We start from the raw sequence: 25,857 nt of genomic DNA, 5'->3' as shown, positions 1-25,857 counted from the left end.
TTTTCCTTTGGGATGGCTTCTTCATCCCTTCCTAAGAGTGACCTCCCCAAACAGGGCCCATGGTCTGTCTCCATGAGAATGGGGGTGAGGAGCGCCGCGCTGTATTGGAGCGAAACACCAGTGTACTTTATTAGAATCTATCGATTTAGGATTAAGTATTCTAACGAGCCTCTGAAGAGTCAGAAAATACCCTGTTTTTAGCTAGTGAGTTTTAGGTGTCTTTATCAAGACTACCTTTTAAAAAATACTGTTTCTTCTTAGAGTCTCAGGTAACAAACAGCCTGAGTGGGGAGCAAATGCTCAGTGAAGGTCAGGCTGTTGCTCATTCCGACCGATGGCTGATCTTTGTGGACTTCCTGTCTCTCCCCTTGGCAGGTCCTCTCACCCTTCCCCAGCTCCTCCCTGGCTCCGTGGTCCCCGCAGCACGTACTGCCGTCTGACTCACTCATTGTCTGTCTGTCCCCACCAGAGTGTGAGCTCCCTGAACGAAGGGACTGGACATATTTTGTACTGCTGTATTTTCAACATCTAAAAGTGTATCCAATGCAGGGTGGGTTGGGGAGAAAAAAATAAAAATAAAAGAAGTATATCCAACACATGGTTTGCATTCAATAAGTACCTATTGCATCGATGACTGAATTAATTCATACATTCAAAAAATCTTCTCGGCATTATTTTTGAGAAAAGCAAGCAGGCTACTGCCAAGATATTTAATTCACTTTCTGTATCTCGGGCTTGCTAGCTATAAAAACAAGAATAACATCACCGACCTGGCATGTATTTTCACGCAGGTTTCTACCTATACGCACTGTATAGTTAGTTACTCCTCTTATCTATTGCTTGTGCCAACAGCTTCAGTTCAACGGAGCACTCTCTAGTATCCTGTACACGGGGACCTGGCATCCAGGATGTTTGCTAAACTGTGGAACTGAATCTTAATGTTATCCTAAATCAAAAAGGACAGTGATTCTTAATGTGACATTAGGTTTGCATAGTTAAAAGTCACCCTTTAAAGCATAAGTCTTCTGATCACCTTTTTTACCTGAAGACCATTTAGCTGATCATTTCCCCTCACATCCATCCATTCACCAGTGAAAACGTTCCCCTGGGCAGCATTCAGGCATCTGTCCCAACACATGCAGCCTGTCCCTTCCAAACCAAACAGGAACCAAACAACTGCTTAGACAGACTTTTGCTTCCACTGAGTTGACTCACTGTTCAATTAAACTGCCCACATGGACAAATGGGGTAACAGATGCGCTGTGAGAATTATGAAATGCAATACAAGCATAAAGAGGTATAATTAATATTGATACAAAAATGATACTTAGTAAACAAAATTTAGACAAACTTGTTTTCAAAACACAACAAAGCTATAGATTTCAATTATGTTTGTTTTTCTTACAAAATCTAAAACTTTTTTTTTTGGCCACGAAGCATGAGTAGCAGAAAACTAATTTTGACCATTAACCCTGACAAGCTTCCAGGAAATTTACACAAACCACTATTATGACATGGCCTGGAATGACTTTGTGCTCAGCTCACTCAAGCCAGACTATACGGCGGTTGCAGAGAGTCAAAGAAACACGTTGTTTTCATGAGTGAATTCTCGTTGAAAATAAATGTATAGTCTAATGGTACCTACTGACTGAATGTATCAGAGTAGGGAGCTAGACACTACATTCTGGTTCCAAGAACTTCAGCTTAAACTAATTCTCCCAATCCTATTTTGATGTACTCTCTCAGCTTTGGGACTAGATGCCAAATAGTCCCGATAGAGAGCAAACAGCATCATTTGCTGGTTCTGAGAAGCAAAGTGCTGAGCAATTCAGTCCAGTATCAAAAGGCATGATGGGCAAATATTTCATGGGTAAATGGGTAAAAGTGAGTAAGGATTCATGGGACTGCAAGGTAATTGTTCAGTAACAGATCTAAAGCAAGCTGCCTTGGTTAATGAAGAGATGCTGAAGGAAGGGTTTCTCACATTTTATGACCAGTGAGTGGTCCTGGATATTCTCCAGATTAAAGTTTGAGAGATGTTAACAAGGAAAAACAAGGAAAGAGAGAATGCCCTTGGTCTCTTGCCAGTTTCAAAGCCTGGTTTCGGGTACAGAGCCATAGGCAAGAGCAGCAGATAGAAACGGTGTGCTGGAAAGTGGGAGCCAGAGTCTTGGAAAAAAGGTATATGCCTTTTTGTTGATCTAGGAATGCAAATTTTGATGTCCATTTCCACGGAATAATTTGCTCATGATAAAGGAATAACCATGAAAATGGATTCATTTTCATTCAAAAATGTCTGGATTGGGTGTCACCGTTTTACTCATAAACACCCAGTGGCTCCCGGTTTCCCACCTCCACAAACTGGTTGCAGGAGCTTTGTACAATCCAGCCTCCAGCTTCCCACCGACGTTATGTCCCATTTTCTCCTCACTGGCTCCCAGTGAAAAGTGCCTGGTCTTACCTCTTCCCCATGTGTGCTGCTAACGGTATGCGTTTGCCCGTTTTATTGTTTCCTTGACCCGAAAAGCCCTCTCTCCGTCTCTTTCTCTCTCTCCCTCAATTCTAACCACACTTGAGACATGAGCTGAAGTCCCATCTTCTTGAAAAGACTTCCCTGACGCCTCCATCGGCCCTCACTGATTCCTTTCTCTTCTGGAAGCCCTTTTAAGCATTCATGTTCTGGGCAGCCCGGTTTCCCAGCTTAGCCCATCCACCCACCTGTCATCTTACCACGTGTTTTCATCTCGCCTTCCTAGCTAGCCCTTCAAAGGCCCAACAGCAAACACCATCATTTGCTGGTTCTGAGAAGCAAAGTGCTTGAGCAATTCAGTCCAGTTATCAACACCAGCCGGCCAGTGGCTGTTGGAGGGCCACACTGCGGACTGCTCCCTCAGCACAGGTCAGCACCCACCAAGAGAGCCCATCAGGGCTGACCAGCAAAGGGTCGAATGGCTCACGCGCCCAGGCCAGCCCTCTATGGAATAATCTGCCCCATGGAATTTTTGCACAATGGGACGGGAAAAGGGAAAAGATAGAAGCCCAGGAAAAGCTGCAGAAAAGAAAACCGTCCTTTGCTACATCCCACTTGAATCAAGATGAAGATATTTCCTGTTTTTAAGTCAGAGCTATCAGGAGGTTTCCCACAGACTGACTTATAACATATGCTTAGCAATCCTCATATTTTAGACAGAAAATGTTGGTGACCATAAATTTATAACAGAACCATCTACTCCAAAATTGCCTGCTGAGAAGAAATACTCCCACAGGAGGGAGAAAGGGACTCATGTAAGCACACATCAAAACCTAACATGCCAACATGAGTATAAGAAATGGGGACAGAACATGCACATATGTGCAAATGGTGAGAGATTTTAACACTACCCATCACAACTACAGCAAAACAACAGTTCCTTCCCCACCTCCTATGCCTTACAGCTTTGTCAAGAAGGTGGGATGGATGGTAGCCTAATGAAGTTTGCATGCTTAAATTCAACAAACATTATGTGAGCACCTGCTGTGTCCAAGTAAGTGTGTGCATGCATGAGGGAGAGACACACAGAGTGTGAAAATCTGTGGTTGCCATGTACCCCATCTCTGAAGAACTAATCCTGAAATCCTGGGGACAGAAATGGACAGCAGAGCTATACCTCGATGGCTCATTCTCCAAGGAATCAGGAGTCTTTCAATATGTTTTCAACTTCTGCCTCCTGCCACCTGGTTAGCACGTGCATTGTGTATCCCTGGAGATGCCAGCATGGGAGGAGGGGCCTTGCCATACATTCAACTGGGAATTAATTTCAACTGTTCCTTGGCATAGTCTACTTCATAGGTAAAGTAGGACCAACACAGTAGGGCTAGCTCAGCCCTTCTGAACCCTGGCAACAGCCCCAAGCCTGCCCTCCTAGACTAGGGAGAATCTAAGTCAAGGTCGAGTCTGTTACCTCCATCGCTGCAGGTCCTGGAGTCCGAGGCCAGGCTGTCCGTGGAGCCCGTGGTGAAGCTGACATGGATGCCTCTGAAGGATGGGCTCAGGCTTTCTGCAGAGCCCTGGCTCACTTTTTCCAAATCAGAGCTGCTCTTGTTCATTTTTAAAAGATGCCTGGAAAGTGTAGGAACATAAAAATAATTAATTTGTTGCTATTTCGAAACCAGGCCCATGGATCATGAACCTCCACTATGCTGAACAATGTCAGCCTATGCATGCTGAATCTACATGAAGCCTGAACAATGTTAGCAAGTTTTGAAAAGATTTTAGGGTGAGAGAATAGGGGCTCTGAAATCTTATGTATCTGAATAGTAGGAGATTTCTTCATTGGCAGAAGTGAGTCTGTTAAATTTACTCAAACGTCAAAATCATGACTTTGATGGAACTACCTTCATACTCTGACCGCATCTGCCAAGACATTTCTGTCATCTATTATAGCTTGTGTTAACATCTCTACAAAGAAAAACCAAACGTTATCATACAGCCAATGTATATACAGAGATTGATAGCTTTAGCAAGATCGCAGAACAAGTGAATTGCAAATTAGGACTAAAGTGTGAGATTTATTTTTTTGACCGCTACTCTCTTGACAGAGCGTCAAAAGGTCTAGGTCGCTCCTCAGAATTAGGAAAACCTCGTTTCAGTTGTAGTCAGACTCCTAGTGCAATGCTCAGACAGAACCATGTTAACATAACCCTTATTTCAAAACTACAGAATCTGCCCTTTGGCTTTTTATGAAATCTTTTCTTGTATCTCTAAGACAGCTCTGCCAGCATATCAGAGACAGGAACACAAAGTTCAAGAAAAAAGGCCCCCCTCTATCCCGCTGACCTTGAAGAAAAGTGCCATTATTAGGTAGACTGTTTAGTTCATTGATTCCTCCTTCCCCCTTTCCAGGGACTACATGAATATTCACTCCGACCTGACATTCTCACCACGAAGGGAGACAGACTGCAATCAATTCAGCTCTTTCCCCGTTGGTGGTGACCTGGATTTGTCTGGACTGATATTTCCTGATGACATTCCCATGCCCACCACAGCAGATCTATATCTCAATATGTGCTGTAGGAAATATATAATGCAGTATTGATCTGGCATCAGAATTGCCTTATTTAATGCACATGACCTTACAGTCAAGAAACTATCAGTTGTTCTTTGCATTCAACATTGCCAAGCCCTGTACTGGTCTTCACCATTACTAGAATCCCTTGTTTATTAACAGAAAAGTTTAGAGAAAGTTTGTTTGCTACCATGACAAGTATTCTCCAGGAACATGTCCCTGTCCCCACCCCCAGCCCTCAGAACCACACTTAAAATTGTTTAAAGCCTTCAAACATAATTTACAACAGTGAGAACAGTGTTGCAATGAATAGTATTCTTATACTTCAATGTTATGGTGGGGATCACTGAAATAGCCAATCCTTAGGAAGTGCTATGGCAGTACATTATCTTTATTTCACCTTCTGGCAAAATGTAATCATAGAAAGTTTCATAAAATATTTTTGTCCTCATCAGATTCATTAAAAATGGCTTTCTCAGATGAAGCCAAGACCTGAGGTTGTGAATAACAACTCCTTAGTCTAGGAGAGAAGCCAGCCATGGCAATTGAACAACTTTGTCCCCTCGAAGTGGTCTCCAGGGTCTGTTGCACTTAAGCCTCAGAAAATCTCCCAGGGAGAAGTTCGAGCACCATAACTGCTGAGCTGGCATCGCTCCCCATGACACAGACTTAGAAAAACACTCGATGACGTGTATATAAATAGATAAAAGTAAAAAATGCACAATGTGTGTATGTGTGAATGCACATGTGCACACAGAGTTATTTCAAATAACAGCAATGCACTGGAATAAAGAAAAATTCTCAGGTGGTGGGAACTCAACACCAGAGCAGGGCCAGTACAGGGATGTTTCAACATGAAGTGCATTTTTGCTGTGGGTTTTAGTAGGTGCTCTTGATCCAATTAAGGAAGTGCATTTCTATTCCGAGTTCTCTAACATTTTATATTTTTAAATCATTTATAGTTTATTGAAGTTCATCAAATGCTTTTTCTCTATCTATAACAATATATTGTTTTCCTCCTTTATTCTGTTCATGTGATGTTACATTGACAGCTTTAAAGAAATTGATCCATGCTTGCCCACTGTACTACACATTTCTAAGTTCAGTTTCACTAATATTTAATTAAGGATTTTTATATTTCCATTCAAATGTGAGGTGAGTCCATCATTTTTCTTCCTTCTACTGTTCTTCTAGTTTCAGTATAAAGGTTGAATTAGAATTGGAAAATGACTTGGGTGACTTCTTCCCCTTTTCAATTATTTCATGTAGTTTGTATAAGAGAGATTATGTATTCGCTGAAAGAATGCTAAAACTTCCCTGTAAAACCAGCTCGACCTGGTTGCAGTATAAATGGATCAGTAAAGATGTGTTTCTGATAAATCTGGGACCACTGTTGTGTGGATAGAGATCCCAGACACAGGGTGTCTGGACATGGTAACAATGTAGTGTTGCATCAGGAATGGAAGGATGGACACATCTATGCATGGTACTTACTCATACACCAGCTATTTAACAAAAGCAGAAAAAGACTCTAAAGTGAAAAAAATCAAACCTGTGAGTGGGAAACCCCCACGTTTGCAATCTGCATAACTGATCAAGTATTGGTATCTAGAATATTTAAAAAATGCCACAGACAGACATGTAACCTTATTCAAAAAAGGGCCGTCCGTATTCAGTGGATAGGAACAGGCAATTCACAAAAGAAAAACAGGAAAGACCAATCAACACATGAAAAGATGATCAACCTTACTAGTAATCAGATTACAAATAAAATTAGATGCCATTCCACACCTATCAAATCAGTCTGGCAATTATCAGGTATAAAGGATGTAGGAAAATGGGAACTTTCACTGTCTGTAGGACTTTAGTTTGGTGTATGTACACACACACACACACACACTGGATAACAATTTGATAAGCCATATCAACTTGAATATGCACATTGTTGTAACCTAGTTACTCCATTTTTAAGTATATATACTTGACCACCATTAGTCAAATCACTAGCAGTGAATGAATGGCTACGTCAGTGTAGTGAATCGTGGCAGTGTATTGACCAAGTTTATTTTAACAAAACAGAATAGACCAGAAAATATGAAAATATGAGGGTTTATGAAACTTTGTTTTGTGAAACTATTGTTTCAGATGTGTGTGTGTGTTGGATTATGATATTAAGTATATTTCTATTTGAGGGTCATGGTTTTAAAAAGGTTAAAAATCACTGTTCTAGAACAGGAGTCAACAAACTTCTTTAAGGGACAGATGATAAATATTTTAGGCTTATGTGTCATTTGGTCTTTGTTGTAACTACTAAACTCTGCTATTGCAGCAGAAAAGCAGCCAGAGACTGTATGTAAATGAATAGGCATGTTTTCCAATAAAACTTTATTTATAAACACCAATAGCCAGCCTGTGCATGACAGATTACCTGACTCCTGATCTAGAGCAGCCTTGTCCAATAGAAATATAATGTAAGTCATATATATAATTTTATCTTTTAGTAACCAAATTATAGATGCAATTTATACAATAATGTATTTTGCTTAAGAAGATATATAAAAAATGTCATTCAATGTGCAATGAGTATAGACATTATCAATGAGATATTTTACATTCTTCTTTTCATTCTAAGTCTTTGAAATTTGGTGTGTATTTTACCTTAACAGCACATTGCAATTTAGACAAGCCACATTTTAAGCTAGTCATGACTGTACTTACTGTACACTACAGATCTAGAGAAACTCTCATACATGGACAAGGCTGTTCAGAGTATCACTAAATGCAAAAATAAAATCATAAACAGTCCAATGTCTATCAGTACAGAAATGAATACATTGTAATACAGTTTTAGAATACTACATAGCACTCAAAAATAAATGAATTTGATCTTAATGTACCAACATGATTCTTAAAATGTTGAATATTAAAAGTGGCTCACAAGAGTCTCAAGTATACACTGATACCATTTATGTACATTTTATATATTTTTTAAATATTTTAATGTACTTTTAAATGCATATAAAAAAGCTATATACTCCTATATATTACATATCTAGTAAAACAGAATTAATACTCATTAACTTCAGGATAGTGATTACTCTGCGTAGCAATGGGACACGGAAATGGAAATTGGCTAGGGAGTGATCTTCCGCTATATTGGTAATATTTCAAAAAATCTAAAATGGTAAAATGTTAATCGAAAAAATCTTAGGGTGACACATGAAAGTCAGTTAATCTTTGAACTTCACTGTATGCTTGAAATCGATAAACTCAAAACGAACATCTCTAGAAGGACAGAAAATCACCAGCTCCTGAATGAGCCCAGGAGTAGCCACTCCTGTTGATCTGTTGCTAAACCTCTAAAAGGCAAGTTTAGAACCGCAAAGATGACCAACCCGGGCTTCCATCAGACCCCACAGAGGGCCAGGCAGGCTCAATGAGGGTTGGTTCCACCACAGAATAGTCTCTGGATGGGAAGAACTACTTCTCAGACGTAACAAGTCTTCTGAGACTTTGGGGATTAATTCTTCTGGCTCTAGTCACAATGAGGGAGAAGTCACAGTTCTGAAGAGTCACCAAGTGAATGCAGACAAAACCAGACTCTTCTCAGGAATGCAGGATAAATTCTCTGCAGTGTGCGCGCGCACACACACTGAAGTGGGGTGCCTCGTAAAGCCCACCCTGGTATCCAAGCCGTAAGCTGAACATTCATGTTTTCATAGCTCCTGGCAATATTACTGCTGCTTCTGTATTACAAAAGCTCAAGAAGCCCAGGTTCCCACCAGGCAACTAAGTAGGCATTTGGCATGCTCAGGGGAACTGGAGGCGATCCTTACTCTTCATAGCAAAATCTTGGGAGTGAGGACTCTGATATGAACTGCATCAAAAATCTGCCACCTTGGAAACCTGTGTAATATGCACTCTTGGAGAAGAGTCACTTTAACTAGGGAATGAGCAAAAACCACATCAGATTTTAAAATGAAAGGAGAAGCTTGTCATCCAAGCAGAGAATGACGATCCAATTGCTTTGTGTGTCTCCAGTCTGTGTTTGCAGAGGATTTCTTAAGACTCTCTGGAAAAGGCTTAATATTCCAAAGGTGATTTTTCAGAGCCCCAACGGATTGTTCTGTCAGACATAAAGCCAACTGACAATCCAAGTGCAGGTAATAATGCATACCAAAACTACACTTACTGTGTTTAGGGGCTCTTTTACCTCACAAATGATAGTTTGTGTTTCATAAAACCAGCACAAACCATCTACAAGATGAAATCTGATGTCCTGTACTTTAAGGAAGTGGCTTCCACGGACCCAAACCACACACCCTGGTCTTTCCTCTCTGGGTGGTGAGTAACATTCTTATCAGCTGAAGCGAGCGCACGGCCTGCACAGATGTCTCTGCCCGCTCGTGTGATAAACGACCCGCTCTTGCTCAGACTTCCTTTCCTGCCTCCTCGCTGATTAGACACAGCCACAGGAGAGCTGGGTGAATTACCGGGCCAGTGTCCTTAAAGATGGAGCCCTGCAGCTGCTGCCCAGTGTTTTCAGAATGCCTTTTCCCCCCATTGTCCTTAGAGAAAGAAACCCTGCCAGAGTTTTCTCCATACTGTATTGGTAGAAAGCTGGAAAAAAAAAAAAAATCCAGGCGGAAGAGAGAGCCATCTGCCAGACTTCCTCATTCATAGGAACAAGCCTCGTCTAAAAATACCCCCCAGCTTTCAGAATGTCCGAAATTCTTAACAGATGCCGGGTCCCAGTGTGCGGCAGAAACCGTATCTCACACTTCACATGCCTGCTTAGAATCCTCATACGAGAGCACGACGAAACCAAGTGTGACTCAGGCAAACTTTCATTCTTAACGGCCCTGACTTTTGTTCAGTTCACATTCATTTGGTGGAGAGCTTTTTGCCTCTGGTGCAGAAGCTGTGAAAACTCAAATAACACCAGTCCATTTTTAGACTAGCTCTCTAGACCCCGGTAACACATTCAGACCACCAAGTCTTTGGACTGGTCAGGTTCACTGCTAAGTTTAGCGATAGCTTGGAGAAGTCCTTTGAGAGAGCTCTGAAAGTTCAAATGCTTTAGAAAATTCTATATACGTTTTTTTTTTTTTTTTACATTACCCAGAAGAAGCGAGAGCAGACTGGTTTTAGATGCAAATCAATCAAGTTACACCTAGACCGAAGAATGAGAACCTCTTACCATCCGGCCAGCGGTGCCGTCCTCATCAGCATGGCCTCCCAGAGCCCTGTGACAGGTGGGGCCCTTGACTGCGGGGTCCCCTGGAGCAGCCCTGAGGATGGAGGGCCGGCCTCAAAGGCCGGTAGTGCTGTGAACTCACCAGCCCAGAGCACTTCGTTTCCCCTCGGCTCCTCTCTGACTTTTCTATAAAATGCACTTCCTGCAAAAGCACAGGAAAATAGGGACGGCTCTGCCTCTGTGACCTGCAATTTTTTGTCGCACCGGAATCCCTCATTAGAAGCAATTCCAATACACTCTAAAACACATAAGATTCACCATATTTATTCTCCACGATTTCACCACATCAAATCAAAATTGTTAAATGATTCATGTGGAAACACCAGGTTTGCTAGGTGAAAAAGAACAGTCTGTTTTCTACTTATCTTATGCCTGTATTACCTGCAATGTGTCCCCCAGTCCTGTCTACCCTGAACACCATTCCTAGGTTTCCAACTCAACACCGACTGCCTCTCTGTGCTGGGCACGGTGTTAGGTGTTGAGGATGAGCAGACATGCCAACCTGGCAGGTGAATATTCACCTGACTCTTCTCAAAAAAGGATAGAGAGGGTTCTATCCATATCTTCAGAAAAGATCTGCAGCTCGAGGCAGAGCACCTTGACTCAAGATCTTTTAAAAATAACTGCTCTCATAATGATGGCTGAACTCTTGTGAGTATTCTTAGCCTTGGCTACCATACTGGATCAACTCAGGTCCTCTGTCATGGCAGAAACTCCCCCCTCAGATTTTCTGTGACACTCTGAATTTCAAATAAATCCCTGGCACCCACTGTCTTTACATTAGAACACATGCCTAGATTTCTGGCTTGGAAAAAATTTATCACCATTTTGGTTAATATGCCACTGCTTCCTCTCATAATCCTGTGCTTCAACTGGGCTAGTCTCTCATTATCCCCAAAGCACCCTGCACACTGGTCCCCTCTGCACCCCGGTTCTGAGGAAAGAACTCGCTCTCCTTTTCAAATTTTTCCATCTTCAAGACCCAGTGGATCACTTACCGACAAATCCCTCCAACCATGTCAGTCTTCTCTGACTATGCTATCCCCTCCGGAGCTCACACCAGACTGTCTGATTCACATTACCAAGCATTTGGTTATAATCCTGGTTAGATTATTCTAATTGTTTCATGTGAAGTAGGCTTGTTTCCACCCCCAAGTTATAAACTGTTTGAGGAACTGTGTCACAATCAGAACATGCTGGGACACAGAGAAATCGAGAAATACTTCTTGATTAAAGTTTATCTGCCCCTGTTTCAATAACTCAGCAACATCTGGGAGGATAAATGTTTCCTTTAAGAATTACACTTGCCCAGAAAAACTTGCAAAAGGCAGGAACACTGAGCAAGCAACAATCCTCAGGGAAGCTGGATTCAGTAGCTGGAGCTTTCTCATATCTACAAAATACAACAGTCCCCAAATATCCTGAATTTGTACAAATCTTGTAGTTTTCACATTTTTCTTTTTTCAGGAGAAAGGATGTGAAAGGGAGATTAACTAAGCTGGGAAGGTTTTTCTTGTTTTTTTACTTTCATTGCTTTTGATGAAAATGCTAAGGGAGCTATTTTGCAAGTGTCCAAGTGCCACGTTGAAGGGCCAATGGGTCTGGGCTGCTCTGAGGACATGTTTCCCCACTGATTTATTAGCAGGTATAAAAATAGGAAATCAGTTTCATTTTTGGTCGGATGACCTGTGTAGTTCCCATGTGCAGGCCTGTTCATTTACATTGGCACTTAATGCACCAGTGACTGCTGACTTCCACAAGCTGAAAAGCTCTGTGGTTCAACCTCAAAATGAATGCACTTTGCATTGAGTGGAAACCATTTAAAAACAGGAATGAAACCATACTTAGTTTTAAAGAAAGGGACACACACACAAACATACACATTTAGGTTACTAGTTGGTTTTAGTGGCGGATGAAAATGCTTAAATTGGCCAAAGGGAAATTTGCAGGCATTTGCCCCAACTGTATACAGATAGCTTTGGCAGTGAGAGATACAGATTTTAAAGGGTGACTTTTCAGGTGTCATAAAATCAAAGTCCTAAATTTGTGGCCACAGTCGGCATTGTTATGTACTTGCTTAATGAAGCTCTGGATGCTTGGTGAGGATGAGGTGGCAGGCATGGGGAGGTGTCACCTATGGCTGAGGACAGGGAGAGGAGCTGAAGAGGAGCAGGTGAGAGGCCTGGAGGGCTCAGCAGCTTGACCCCATCACCCCGTCCACTGCACTGTCATCTCCAGTATGATCACCTAGGAGCCGGGAGTCACCAACTCCTGCCCTGCAAAGTCAAGGAGGAAGCTCTTCTATCTGTTCACACAAGGGACAGATGGGAAAAGATGAGGAAGAGGAGATAAATAACAAATGGAAGTAATGACTAGCTGCAGTCCACTGAGGAGCAACTCCTACAGGCCAGCAGTGTGGGAGGACCCCAAGCGGCTTTGGGAAGAACAGTGATCAAGCACGTGACTAACTTCCCAGGCAGATTCGAGTCACCTAGGAAGCCCGCTGATGTGGGTAAGAGCATAAACTTGTACTCTGCTGCCTGGATTTGGGTCCTGACTCCACAGCTTCCAGGCTGAGTGCCCTGGAAAAGGCATTTAATCTCTCTGTGCTTTGGCTCCCCATTTCTAAAATGGGGGTAGCGATAATATTTAGGTCACAGGGCTGTGAGGAAAATTCTATGGGTTCATATTTACTAAGTGCTAATCACAGCACCAGGTACACAGAAAGTGTTGTACAGAAGGTGGATGGATGTATGGGGAACACAGACAGAGACAGACAGGACCTCAGCAGCCTCCAGCAGACCCAGAAATTCCTTTTTGCTACCTGGAGAGAAGTAGAAAATCACACCTGGGCTAGAGGTCTCATTCGGCTTTAAAGAGACTCAAAGATTAAAGTTAATCAGGGTGGTGCTTTGATGACACGCATTCTAAGGTAAATAGGAAAAGTTGACTTGTCTATCAACCAGACCACATTTTAAATCTACGTATTGAGGAGCTGGGTAATTAATTGGTAGTGTGGCCCTAACTACAGCTCAGGGGCTGTCCCACCCCTGGCTTACCAGGTCGCTTAGCTCCATTATACAAAAACTGAGAAACAGAAGAACCTTTTAGTGTATTGGCGTGCCTTTCCCCTGCAATAAAGGAGCCTCCCGTGATTCCTTCCCCTTTCACACCACCTCCCCACCCGCTAGCAGAGGACGCTGGTGGCTGACGAACCAAAAAGAGTAGCATGTGTTACTAACTTGGGAATCCCTATTCTACTCCTGACCTACTCCTGCTGGAATCCATCCACCAAGATGGTATGCGCCCAACCAGAATCTTTTTATTTCTAGACTATTGGTTTTGGCAAGCCAGCTTTCAGAATTATCACTTCCTTTCTCTTGATTCAGCAAATGCTTCACGTCCACTCTGTTGACCCGCTTCTGAGCTCAACTATTTGGCTTAAGAAATTCTGTGTGTTTACATGCACACTTCATTCCCACCCTCCTGGCTTGGGCGATTCAGGCTATTTGTAACAAAGCTACTAAGGTTGGTCCGCTTCTCCACTCCTCACTCTGGTCCAGCCTGTTGCAATAAGGGCGAGGTTCCCTTCCCTCTCCCATCAGTTCAGCCCTCTTTTACCTGCTCCTCCACAGCTCCACCTCCCTCCCTGACCTCAGGGAAGGAAATCTCCCCACCCTTCCTTCCAGGGTTTTGGTCTCCCAATTCCAACACTGTTTTGGTGGGACAGGTCCCCCACACCACCCAAATCAGACACCAGCTGGCTATTCTAGAATTCAACTCAATTCTAATGCTGTCTACCCAGAGTTAGCACCTGATTCCCCAGCGTGAGGATCAGCCCCAGAAGGCTGCCCTCCCTTACCAAGGCCAATACAGATCGTCACCTGTGCATCTGACCTACCCAGCTACCTGTTGGAAGCTCCACAACCACCTCCACGGGTTCAATTAATTCGCTAGTGCAGCTCACAGTACTCAGAGAAACATTTTACCTAAAAGGATATAATTCAGGAACAGCCAGATGGAAGAGAGGCACAAGGGAAGATATAGGGAAGGGCTGGGGCTTCCACACTCTGAGCGCACCACCGTCCCCACATCTGCACAAGTTCACCAGCCTATAAATTCCCTGAACCCTGTCCTTGAGGGTTTTTATGGAGGCTGCATTACAATGGCACAATTGATTACATGATTGGCCATTGGCAACTGACCCACCCTCCAGCCCTTCCCCTCTCCCCAGAGGCTGGGGAGGTGAATCTGAAAGTCCCAACCCTCTGATCACGTGATTTGTTCCCCTGGCAACCAGCTCCAGCCTGAGATGGGTCCAAAAGTCACATTATTAACATGATAAAAGACACCTTTAAGGTTCTTAGGAAATTCAGCGCTTAAGAAATTCCAAGGGTTTAAGGAGCTCAGCATCAGATACAAGAAGACCAAATGTGTATTTACTACAAATCACAGTATCCCACTAGTTACCTTCAAATAGCTCCCATTTTCACTCTTGTACCTTGCAGCCCTGTGTGTCACTAGGAAAATATACAACCATACAGACGGGGGCGGGGGGGCCACACTTAATTCCTGCCTCCTGCCTTCAGCTAGCTCCCGGGCAGTCCTTGCCCTTGACACCCCCAACCCCCCACCCCGTTCTCCAAAGCAGCTATGCCAAACATTCACCACGTTTCTTAATATTCGGAATCGCCGTCCTTACCTCTCTCAAGGAAGTCCTCTCTCTCTCTCCATGACTCACAGTCCCACTTCCTGTTTGTATTTACCTCCAGTGCAGAAAAGTGAAGTGACCATATGCCTCAATTTATGATCCACTTCTGCATTGATTTGCATTATTTCAGTTTCTCCCTTCATGCCCATCTCTACTCTCATTCCCTATTCTCCCAACTTCTCTCTTCCAGGTACTCAGACTGTATTTCCTTGTATACATATCCTTGAATTTATCTTTAAAAAAGATACAGTGCCAGTTTGTATCTTTTAAATTTACATTAATTAGTAATACTGAGTTACAGCTCTTGTTCCGTTTCTTAGTTATTTCATTCGGTTGATTCCAGTTTAAGGCCTATCCGTTTCTATATATACATCTAGTCCATAGCTTCTGACTTCTGTGAAGTATTTCATTTCACACTCAGCACATTTTACTTTTCCATTTCCCTGGAGATGAACAGCTGGGTTTGTTCCAACTATCTGCTACTATGAACAATGCTGAAATGATCTTTATTATTTATGTCCCTTCTTGACTTGTATATGTTTTCTCTGAAACATTCACTCAGGAATGAAGATTGTGGAGGCTAATTACTCTTAATTTTATTGGCTAATTCATATTAGCCCCACCTACACCAGGTCATCAATATTTGGTGATTAAATGATTGTCAGGATCAAGAAAGTTTCAGACTCTGAACTCTAAGAAGAGTCTCTTTTGTTAGTGTTCTTTGTTTTTATAGGAAGCATGGACAAGCACTGAAAGTAGGATACAAGAAACATAGAGAAGGCATTCTGAGAGATTTTAAAAGAGGTCACCAAGTAAATATAACAGCAAACATTCCTGTCCTGCTTTTCTTCTACTCTGTCTTAGGGAAATATTCTGTCCCCCAAGTTGAGCATCTCTATGAAAAAGATGGCCTAACATCACCAATGAAATCACCAATGAAAAAGACTCTGGAAAACTGTACATACTACGTGTTATAAAAACAATAGTTTTGTTTTTATTTCCCAAATGTAAATTTATAATACTGAATTTTCATTTTCAAACTACCCTTTAAAAAGATTGACATACTTTCTGCCCCTATTTCAACACCCTCCAAGCCAGGGCATACGGAATCAGTGCTATGAGCCAAAGAGGGTAAGGCTAAGTGAACATATATTATTTAACAGAATTTAAGGACTGCAAAAGTAAAGTTAAGATCTATAAGGGGAAATAATACTTTAATAATGGGTGACAGACGTAATGGTAACTGATACTCAGAGTCCCATGAAGGTTAACACTCATGGAATATTCATAATCACTCATTAAGAGGGAGCAAAACATTTTGGCATTACGGTCTGAAATTTGAAGTTATCATCGAAGAGGAGGGCTATTCTGCTAAAATTTGCTTAGGACCACCTGTGCTGGACAGAACACAGGGTTCCTGGGTATGGAACCCCTAAATTAGTGTAGAGAACAGTTACTGACCACCAATGATTTTGCATATAAATTTTAGATTCTGAAGTTGGATTGGCAAATGGCTGACACACATGTCTGCACTCCCCACTCCCGTAACCAGCAAACAGTACTGACTGATCAGGCAAGCCTTCCTGCGAGGTGGGCACACAGCCTCACCAGTTCTCCTAATTGCCCTCATGGTTTAAGAATATGCAGCCACAAAATATTCCTTTTGATCTGCACATACTAATAAGAGTTACTTTAAGTGACATCCCCACTAAGACAGATCTTTAAACTTTCAAAGAATCTTCTCTTTCTTCCTAATCTTCAAAGTCATATTACTTACTAATATGCCAATTTACCTCAACTATTCTCATATTTATCCAATGTAGATGAATTTTTGTTCACTTTCACTGCTGTGTAGTGCTTTTGAAGAACCTAGGTTTGCCTAGGTGTTGACTTTAGAGAGTTTTTATATAGCACATGCATAAATAGGCATAACATGACTAAAAACCTACCTACCAGGAAGTCAGGGGAATGATTTGATAGTGACAGATACTGGAGAGGAAAATAACTGAGTAAAAAAGGGAAGGGTTTTTTAAAAAGCAGTTTTCAATCTGGACGTTCCCCCACTGCCCCATTGAAGAACAGTTGTTTATGTTAGTCAGCCTGTTAGAGAACCACAGAGAATAAGCCATCCAGGGCATTAGACAAAAGCTGGCTGAAACAAGTAATTTTAGAGAATCTCATGGGAACAGTGTGAACACTCTTAACACCCAACATTTTTTGGCATCTGCCCAAAAGTCAGAATAAGGATATAAGGAGCAATTACAGCACAAAGGATGAAGACTGATCGTAAACTCTGAATGTTATTAGCTACAGAAAGGACTGCTGATTATTCTTTATAGTTGTTAAAGAGAAGTGCAAGCCCTTCCATGAGCCCATTAGCGATCCCAAAACACCCCCAAATTACTTATGCCACAAGTAGCAAAAGTTTCCCACCCGTTGGTGAATTCCACACCGAAAAAGTAGGCTGACCATTCTAGGAAGGAAGTCTCACTCTGATCGCTTGATGGACAGAAGGGGGCCCGATCAGATGCCCCAAGCCTGTTTCCCGGCCCACCTCAGAAAGCACGGAAAATCTTTTCTCAGGGAAGCGAAACCACACCCTAGAATTCCTTGCAACTCACTGTGGGGGAAACAGTCCTTAGGTAATTAGTACCTGAAAGGAACATTCCTGTGCCAAGTGAGGGCTGGCTCTACACACCTGCTCAGCTTTAAGAGAGACGGAGAGAAAAAAAAAGGGCAGAGTAAGAAAGCCTAGTTGCAAAGTGAAATGTACAATCATTGGAGAGAAATTAATCCATGAAAGCATGCATTGTGCCCACATGGTGTCTGCCCACCTTGAAGCATTAATAATGATTAACCTCAGCTTCTTTACTCAAGGTGACAACGTTCTATTGAGCAAGCCCAGCCACCAAATTACAGTGAGGCAGCCAGTGAAAAATTAGGCCAAGATGTGTACTTCCCTCTGGCCTCTTTTCCCCCCCATTTCAATAATTCTTTATTGAATACCTACTATGTCCCAGGCACTGTGCCAAGGTCTCCTATGGAAAAGTCAAAGAAAAATATATGGGACATGGGCCCTGTACTCCCAGAAGTTTACAATTTCTTGGGCAGATACAGTTTAGTACAAAGCAAGACACGTTTGTTAACTGCCACTACGGAAGCATGAACAGAGCACTGGGGCAGAGGAAAACCTGGGTTTCAGAAGGATACTTTGATACAAGTAGTTGAAGCTTCTTGTTCCTTTCTCAACATTCCTTGATGTGCAAAGGATACAGGGAGGTCGTCTGGGACAAACTGAAATAAGCAAGGCACAGTCTCTGTCTACAGCTGTGTATGTAACAAATATTTCTTGAGCATCTGTTATGTGCTAGGTACCAACAGGACATTATGGAATTGTAGATGGCTCAGCATACTCTTTACCTTCAAGGAGCACCTGGCCCTTTTTCTTTATTTGGAGTAAGTGTTTATCTAAGTATCTGTACGAAGCTTGATGGTGGATCAGGTCAAAAGGCAGTTAGAGGAAGTAGCACTTGTACACACTACTGGACACCAAGCTGAGCTTAACTTTTGCATGACTGAGTAGAACACGGACTATGGTAAAAATCCAGATGCTATGCTAACCAGGTTCATCAAAGGGAATCAAAGCAGAGGTGAGATTTCAGTGGTCAGACTGCACATCTGCTGACTTAATACCAACTCAACTTTCAGGGGAAGAGCACTAGTCACTGGCTTTTTTTTTTAGCACCTTTCACTGACTGTAATAATAGAAAATAGGCAGTTAGTAGACACCTGATGAAGTGAAGAAAGAATCTTTAAACCCTGGCCTTAGTCATGGCTGTATGCTCAAAAATGGAGAGAAGATCCAAAATATTTTATACAGAGTACTGTTCAACTCGGTGATTTTTTTTTTTAATTTACAAAATGGGAATATAGGTATCAATTCAAATCCTCCCTGGGTATAGATGGCATCATTAGATGACCAGTGTTCTCAGGTACTATCCACAAACTCATGGAAAGAGGCCAACTGGCAATTTTCCCCTTGGCATGGAGCAGAATATAAACTTGTATTATGGATGCACATGCTTTGTTCCGTTTGCCGGACTCTGTGTGTACATTGTGTGGGGTAGTGGGGCAGCTGGGGGCAGTTTCTCCCCCTGAAGTACACCCGGTATTCATTCTCCCCTATACCAACTCAACCTCCAGCCGACTTATTTCAGTGCTGTCAAAAAGGCTAAGCGTAGAGAAGATTCTCAAAGCACTCACAGTGCTTTCTAATACAAACAGTGATTTTCAAAATGCCACATGGGAATGCCCGTTATTTATCAAGATTGGGATTTCCTAGTAAACTGTCGCCATCCACTGTAATCCACTATAGTACAAAGCACCTCAAGAATAAAGCACTTGGAGCTTTAATGAGATTGGATATGGAGTCTGGAGACAAATACCCATCTTGCTCTTTCTATGCCCATCCTCAGGACTCATGCTGACAGACCATGTTACCGGGAGACCACACAGTCAAGCTATTTCGATTCCTCGGGTTAGCCAAGATGCTGCTTCTGTGGACAGAAATGTGCTCCACCTGTGACACTGTCATTATCCGTCTGCTGAAAAGCTATGTGGGAGGCAGAGCAGGGAATTAAGAATGGGGAAAAACGCCCAAGGGCAGACTCAGTTTCTGCCCCCAGCACCCCTGTAGAAGAGGGGAAGGTAGTTAAGTAGTGGGTTACAGTGACAACCAGCATGAGTGATAACTTCAAAACAAAAACATCTCCCAGTTTCTTGGGCAAACTTTTCTCTTTTTTGATGAGTCTGACCAGTGGCCAGCCCGCCTGGAAACAAAACCATATAAACCTGTCTTATCTTTTATTCACCGGTCATGCTCTAAGTTCAAGCCTATCAGCCTAATTTGGGGTTTCTTTGTGAAATGCTTGTCTGTACTAATCAGATGGTTCTCCCCCCCACTGACCTTGTCATTCAAAGCCATAAGTCATTTAAACCCAGGTTCACACTGGCGAAGAAATAAAAGGCAGAAATAAGTATGATTCTTTTTGCATCTTAATTATTTCCCCAGGCCCTGCTGCTCTCATAAAACCGCCTTAGGTCTTGAACGGGACATTTGAACTAAGAAGTCCACACTTCGTTCCCATAGTTTCATTTCCTAACCCAGCAGTACTTGTCAATTCTCACCCTCTAACTCTGCCCTAAATTGGGCAGTCAGGCCGAGCAGATGTGAGCTTGTGCGAGCAGGTGTGACCTTGGCAGAGAGCAGGTAAAGAAGGGCCCAGACTCTGCCTTACTTGCCAGGCAGGAGGCCTGGCACACGCTTCAACACCGCCAAAGGGCTTGCAGAGCACAAAACAAGCATTGAGAGCCTCTATCCTGCATGGCATTATAGCCAGCGTGTTCTCAGGAACCTTAATGGAAGTTTACCGAGGGTACTATCTCAAGCAGACAGGTAAGTGGCAACCAAACACTCAGAACAAGATAACAGGAAAGCCAAGTCATTCTCAGCATCTATTTTTTTTCCCTCCAAGTCAGAGACAGTTTTGTAAACAGAACCATAAGTAAACCAGAAAATGATCTTCCTCCATAATGTCCCAAGAAAGTGGATGGATATAAGTAAGTGTACATGAAGAGGAACACTGCCTGCAGGAAACAACCCCTTTCTCTAGAGTTTTGAGTGTACATAATACACGTCGTGAGATCCGTTATCTTCGTTCACAGGTGAGAGTGATCCTTAGAAATAGGACCCATTTCACACATGGCCCATAGGAAGAACTAAGTTAACCTTGAATGTTGCTCAAAGACCTTCCAACGTTTTTCCATTTTGGATAACTGACGTCAGCGTGCCCTACAGACCAGCATGGAACTGGTAGTGGTACTAGATCAATGGTGGGCTGCATTCTCATTCATACTCTGATCTGCCGTCACCCCGATCTGCTAGGGTTGAAGGCTTCAGGTTCCTGGCATCCTCTTCAGAAGAATTTAGGAAGTACCTGAGTGCTAAAAAAGTCAGCACTGGGTCCAAAGCCTGTGCTCGTATCTCCTCATGGGGGTGATGTGACAATTCAAGAGATGATGTCAATAATGCTTGAAGACAGTCTTCCCCAAATGAAAATATATACCTGTTTGATTCATTTTAAATAGTACCAGACGCTCTTTTCTTTTTTTCTGTGTTCCCTTCAGCTAATTTTATTTCTTAGGGTTTTTTTTTTCTCTCAAAAGTCCTGAAAGTAAGAACTTTTTTTTTAAAGAGCTGGAATCTGGAACCTGAGGTTCCCACCTGGTTTGAGCTGTATGGTTTTATCATAACAAACTGAGTCAAAAAACTGGTCTCAACCCAGATGCTAATGAAAACCCTACCACTCAAGTGTTAGGGTGACAGGTTTCCCCAAGCGCTGTGATTCTCACATGAGAAAGTTCTAGTTCCTTCTCCAAGGCTCAGGTGGCTGGTTCTGGGATTGGCTAGGGTGCGGGTGTCTCTGCCACAGTCAACAGCTCGGGGTGGTTTCTGCCTGTGTAACTATGCTCTGCATTAGACCTGTTCATCTCATTTGAGTCATTCAACGACAGGGTGTTATGAAAGTACTGTTATCATCTCATTTGAGAAGAGTAACTTGGAGGTTCAGTCATGGCAAGTGGCTTGCTTAAGATTACTAAGCCTGTAGATGAGACAGACGCAGTATGAACTTGACTTTCTGATGCTAAAGACTGTGCTTCTCACTAACCCAAAGTGGCTTGAGGCAGACAGACACAATGCCCCTGTTTCACTCTCAGGCCCTGCTCACTTCCTACACCCACTAATGTGCCCTATGTGTTTAGGGGCAACAACACTGCACCAGAGTTCCAGGTCTGGCTGCGTAACCTTGGCAGGTGACGTCAGCTCTCACTATCTTTTTTTTGCCATCTGTAAATTGGGAATGGTAACTCCTACCACCTAGGGCTGTTCTGAAGATGAGATGAGTTAATATGTCCAACTCCCTTAGACCTGCACCTGGCCCATAGTAAGTGCCACAGAAATGGGAACTCTTCTTAGTTGCTGAAACCCTCATTCATTCAGGAAGTTAAGTCAGCAGCCAAAGAGCATCGGCAGGCACCCAAAGACCTGGAGGATATCATCTGTACATGGCAGGTGGCCAGCGCAATATCAGAACAAAGTGGTGGTCATGGAAAAAGCCCATGTTAGAGCCACATCACAGCCTGAGACACCTTGATTTCAAAGTCAGGTATCACAGCTGCTTCTCTCGGTGCACAATTCCCTGCTTCTGACATCAACTTGAAGACACATGAGCTGAAACAGAACCACTGGAAATGACACAAATAGAGAAAGTCTGTTTGGAAATGCTGTCCTTTTTTGAAAAACAACAGGTTTCTCCTTTCTCTCATAGGAATCAGTTTTGCTCTAATAGAGAAAAAAATTTCTTCTTCCCAGAATTTAAATTCCATGCACACTCAATATCTTTAAAAAGGCACTTATTTCTTGGGGCCTTTGAAAGGTACTTTAAACTGGCAGGAGATAGCCACGAAGCAGTAGAGAAAGCTGTGAGTTTCAGCATGCTAAAATGAAACTACATTTTTCCTTCAAAAACCCACATCTGAAGGTTCCTATCCATGTGCAGAGCCTACCACTATTCTGCTTTTGGCTCCAAGGCCTAATTACCATCATGGTAAGTTTCTGGAGCACACATTTGGCATTACCCACTTTACCTTCCAGTCTCTGCCTCTCCGAATTCTGTAGTATAGCTTCCCTTAGGCCTCTTGCGCATGTGTAAATAAATGGGGAATTGCAGGGTTTCCTTGAAAAAGCCTGCTGAAGATACTTCAGAGAGATGGGGAGAAGAGTACCAGATTTTAAAATTACGAGCACCAGGGAAGAGCGACAGCTTGGCAGCACTTCTTAGAAAGGTTCATTTCAAACAGCCCACCCCAAGCAGGGCGTCACTCTTCTGCTTGTTGGCTGAGCAGAAACATGAATAACTCCAAGAAATTTACATAGACACAAGTGCCTTTGGGCAGATGCTGGTGCCCGGCATGCAGGACTCCGGGCCTGGGCATGCAGGCCTTCAGGAGAGACAGCATAGGCAAAGGTTTCTGCAAAATCCCTTTGTCCTGCCGGACAAGCCCCAAGTCACACAAACCATCACACTCACCGAGACTTTGGAGGCGGCGGCGGAGGTGAGAATGTCTCCATCCCACTTCTGTCCTTGGGGAACTCAAAGGCAAAAGAGGCTGACTTGCTCATCCCAGTCCCAGGTTTGCTGCTCTGCCCGGAGGAGCCGCTTGCGGGGTGGAGACGGTGCCAGGTGGCGGCGCTCGAGGGGTCTGCGGTGCCATTTTCCACCTCTCTTCTCCAGCTTTGGCTCAGCAATTCCGGCTCCACCTCCTCCTCTTCCTCTATCCGGCACTGCCGACTCCAGGCCCCAGTCTGGTACCGGGGCCGCCTCTGGTCCAGGGCTGAGGCTGTGACGGCCGGTGGGGCACACCTTTTGGAGTCACCACTGGTCCGGCAGGAGGAAGCATGGTCAGCGGGGCCCCTGGAGGAAGGCTGGGGCCCAGTGCCGCCTCCACCAGAGCTCCCCTCGCTGAGGTCCGACAGTGGCGAGGCAGACGGTGACACCGGGGACCCTCCGGGGCTGCTCTTGGACAGCTTGGGGGGAATGGCGGGCTTCCCCTTGCATGTGCTCTCACTGGCATCGTGGCGGTGGCTTTCTCTGGAGCTCGGGCCCTGCCCAGCTGAAGTCTCCTCTTCTCCTGCCTCAGAGTCCTGGCTCCCAGGCCCATGTGGCCACTGCACCCCCACTGCGGAGTCAGGGCTGCTCAGGTAGATTGTCCGGTGATCCTCTTCTGGGTGGGCAGCCATGACCGTGATGGTGGCCGCCACCTGGGGGGCCACCTCTGGGCCTTCCCTGTCCCGGCCCCAGGCAGATGCTGTTTTCTGAGCCCAGGTGGTAGCCGTCCGGCCCTGGCCCTGACCAGGTGCTGCCTGTTCCACCTTGGCCGGAGGCCTGGAAGGCACGGGACCCGCCTTCTTCCTCTTGGTGCTCTCGGCATAGATGGGTTCAGGCTGCACAGCCTCCCTGGGGTGGGCCAGGGGCCGGGGCTCCCCAGTCGGCCCACGGCACCTGCTAGAGATCGCGGCATGGCACCCAGAGCCCTGCTGTTTCTCCAGCACAGGTTCCTTCATGAGCGAGCAGTAGTCACTGTCCCGGAGGGCGCCCGAGGGGCTGCTGGCCCGGCTGCTGCCGCTGCCGCAGGAGAGACCGTCGGAAGAACCTGCCGCCTCTGCGGTAAGGGACGGCTTCTTGGGGCCCAGGGCGGGCGGGTTCTCCCTCGGAAAGCTCAAACCCTGCTTGTTGTCCCCAGCTGGCCCCGCACACGTCCCCTGCTCCCAGGGCGTTGGTGAGCTGTCCCCTCTGCCGCGTCTGCGCCAGGAGCCTGCAGCCTGCAAGGTGTCCTTGGCCACAGGGCTCCCGGGGCAACAGTCCAGGATGGAGCAATACTCTCCCCCTTCGCTGTCCCCTGAGGGTGAGCACCTTTGATCGCTGTCATCCTCGGAGGGCAGGGACCCCCGCAGGGGCTGTGGAGAGCGGCAGGGCCTGGGGCCCTTGTGACAGCGAGATGTCATCCCATCAAAGGCAGCCAGTTTCCGGCGGGAGCTCTCCTGAGTGGAGGTCCGCTCCTGATAGGGAAACGTGGATTTTTCTTCGCGCTCAGCCTTCTCACCGGGGCAAGTCACTGGGCGGAAGGCGGTGTTGTGCTCACCCCGGGCCTCTAGGCCGTGCAGGCCGACCATGGCGTATGCAGGGGTGTAGCGGGAGCGGCCATCTTCGGGGGCAGGGGGCCCAGGAGGCTTCTGGGCACCACGGAAACTGCCCAGGAAAACGATGGGCACATCTTCCTGCTTTGGGATGGGGAGCTTGCCAGGGGCTCGTCTCCAGATGACCTACACAGCCCCAAAGTTAAAATATGTACGTTAGACCTTGTCTTGAAAAGGAAAAGAGAGAAAGTGAGAGGCACGCGACAGGGCACTGTGAGCTGTCCTCTGTGCTGTGGCGAGTTCCGCGGCCCGCCTGCAGTCTGATCTCCCCACAGCCTGCCTTCATTGCTGGGGCTCCGGGGAGCCCTTTGTCTTCCCAGGGGCTGAGCTGTGCAGCCCACCCGTGGTCTGTAATTCCTGTGGCTTAGGTCTGTGAGGGAGGGGGTAAAACTCTAAAAAGAACATTTTGCCTTCTCCCTTGTAAACTGCTGGATGAGATAAGTTCTCCTTGGGCTTTGAAAACAGAGTTTGGGGTTTTATTTAATTTTTGTTTCGTGTTCATTAGTCTTTTGATAACTGGGTCATAGTATATTCCTGAAGAAACCAGACTCACGGGGCTTTTAAAAACACCTTGGGTGCGTGGTAGGGGCAGAGGGCAGGAGGGTGAGGGATGGCTTCTGAGCTGCGTCTCCCTTCCTTTTCTCATGGCCATGCCTGCCAAAGAGATTCTCTTTTCCCCACTTAGAGCCAGGGACCTCAAGTGGCTGGACTAGTTGAGCTATGACACAGAGATGTGGACAGGTCACTGCCATTACCGAAGTCACCATTGCCTCCTCCTTCTTCTCTAAAGTCTCCCCCACGCCCTCCTTAAGCAGCAGCCTCAAAGCAGGGCCTGCATCAGGATCCTTTCCAAGATGATTCTGAACTGAAACAGTCCCCAGCTGACATCTGTGAAGGTTGAAGGTAGTGAGAACGGCCTGGTTGAATGGATGTCACAAGCTGACCAAAAATGGAGTGGCTCTGAGGGGACATGGAGCTCAGGGCAACCACAGGAAATGCCTTTCCTCAATTAAGCCTCCCCTTATTT

At 44.7% G+C, this 25,857-nt stretch overlaps 1 protein-coding gene across 3 annotated transcripts in view; it reads right to left on the bottom strand.

Annotated features, from left to right (window-relative positions):
- PRAG1 (PEAK1 related, kinase-activating pseudokinase 1) overlaps window positions 1–25,857 on the bottom strand; it is a 47,409-nt gene that overhangs the window by 15,705 nt on the left and 5,847 nt on the right. For all 3 annotated transcript variants that reach the window (XM_073219075.1, XM_036997474.2, XM_036997484.2), the window contains exons 3-4: window positions 23,164–24,956; window positions 3,942–4,099 (exon numbers count right to left, since the gene is read on the bottom strand). In XM_073219075.1, coding sequence (XP_073075176.1) covers window positions 3,942–4,099; window positions 23,164–24,956 — 1,951 coding nt within the window. The remainder of the gene's footprint in view (window positions 1–3,941; window positions 4,100–23,163; window positions 24,957–25,857) is intronic.

Source organism: Manis javanica, chromosome 12 (assembly GCF_040802235.1).
Source record: "Manis javanica isolate MJ-LG chromosome 12, MJ_LKY, whole genome shotgun sequence".
Classification (NCBI taxonomy): domain Eukaryota; kingdom Metazoa; phylum Chordata; class Mammalia; order Pholidota; family Manidae; genus Manis; species Manis javanica.
This window is presented reverse-complemented; position numbering and strand designations above follow the sequence as displayed.